The 1,603-nt window shown below is 47.2% G+C and overlaps 1 protein-coding gene across 1 annotated transcript; it reads right to left on the bottom strand.

Moving 5' to 3' along the window:
• Positions 1 to 465: 465 nt before the first annotated feature.
• Positions 466 to 1,311, bottom strand: LOC137262048 (uncharacterized). The gene has a single exon (XM_067799838.1). The coding sequence runs from the start codon at positions 1,309 to 1,311 to the stop codon at positions 466 to 468; it is 846 nt and encodes a 281-aa protein (XP_067655939.1).
• Between the last annotated feature and the right edge of the window lie 292 nt (positions 1,312 to 1,603).

Raw genomic sequence — 1,603 nt, 5'->3', positions numbered from 1 at the left:
TTGAGGTTTCAGCAGTTCTCTGGAGGCCGGCAGTGTGTTGCGAGGTCGACGCCCCATAACCAGTTGAGCAGGCGAGAGACATCTTCACGTGGTTTAGTTCGATAATCGAGCAGAGCTAGGTGTTTATCTTCAGCTTTGCGCCACAGTCTCGTGATCGTCTGTATTGCTCTCTCAGCTTCACCGTTCGAACTCTGGAAGTGAGGGCTGGACGAAGAGTGCTTTATGTCGTACGCCTTGCAGAAGTCTTTGAACTCTTGTGACGTAAACTGTGGTACTTTGTCGGAGCGTAACTTCTGTGGTATTCCATGGCAACTGAAGACTGATTTCAAGGCTCTGATTATGGCTGAGGTGGTCGTAGATCTCAGTTCTGCCAAGTCGAAGTATCTTGAGTAGAAGTCGACTATGATGAGATATTGCTTGTTCACAACGTCGAACAGATCACACCCTACTTCACTGTATGGTAGATCAGGAGGTGATGTAGGCAGCAAAGGCCCACTTTGTTGTTTGTTCTGATATTGAACGCACTTGCTGACAGTCTCTAATGGTATTTTTGATGTCCGTGTTTATACCGGGCCAGAACATAACTTCACATGCTCTTTGCTTACATTTTACCATTCCCAAGTGTGACTTGTCAATCAAGGTCAGCATATGTTTGCTGAGAGAGGGCGGTATGAACAGGCGCAGTCCCTTGTAGATTACGCTGTCGGACACGGCAAGCTGGTCTCGGCAGTTCCAGTAAGGTTTGACGTCTGGAGTAATGTCCTTTGGGTTGTCTGGCCATCCGTTCAGAATGTAGTCTCGGAGTGTTGGCAGCTCTTCCGCAGTGCACTTCTGTATTTCTGCATACCGATCTGGAGATACGGAGATTATATCAATCATATTGATCCGTTCAAGTCCATCAATTTCAGATTCTGATGTTTGAAGATATGCGCGGGATAGTGCGTCGGCAACTGTCATATCCTTCCCTTTCCGGTTCTTGATAATCAGATCATACTTCTGTACTTTCAGGAGCACACGCTGGAGTCGCATGGGCGCTGACATCAGAGGCTTCTTACAGATATCTTCGAGGGGTTTGTGGTCATTGTAGACTGTGGTTTCCTTGCCGAAGATATAGCAGTGGAACTTGGTGGTAGCGTGGACGATTAACAACATCTCTTTCTCTATTTGCGCGCAGCGTTGTTCTTGAACGCGGACACACTGGATCTCTACTGGCCTTTTCACATTGTAGTAAGTAAGTACTGGGGGTGAGCTACACAACTTCTTGAGTTTAGTGAAGCTTTCCTGGTGTTCATGTGGCCACACAAATTCCATGCCAGATTTTAGAAGTGAACGAATCGGCGCATCCACTTGGCTCAGTTCTGGTATGAATTTGGTTAGGTACTGTACTAGACCAAGCAGGCGGCGAACTCCGTCTTTGTCGGAGGGGGGACTGGCATGTTCACAATGGCAGATACTTTGGTCTGGTCAGGCTGCAGTCCATCAGCTGTGAGAACATGTCCTACGTACTTGACTTTGGACTGTCGAACAGAGAATTTTTCAAAGTTCAGCTTCAGATTGTACCTTGTGGCCCGTTCAACTTGTCTGAGGATCTGATCATGATGAT

This window comes from Haliotis asinina, chromosome 14 (assembly GCF_037392515.1).
Source record: "Haliotis asinina isolate JCU_RB_2024 chromosome 14, JCU_Hal_asi_v2, whole genome shotgun sequence".
Classification (NCBI taxonomy): domain Eukaryota; kingdom Metazoa; phylum Mollusca; class Gastropoda; order Lepetellida; family Haliotidae; genus Haliotis; species Haliotis asinina.
This window is presented reverse-complemented; position numbering and strand designations above follow the sequence as displayed.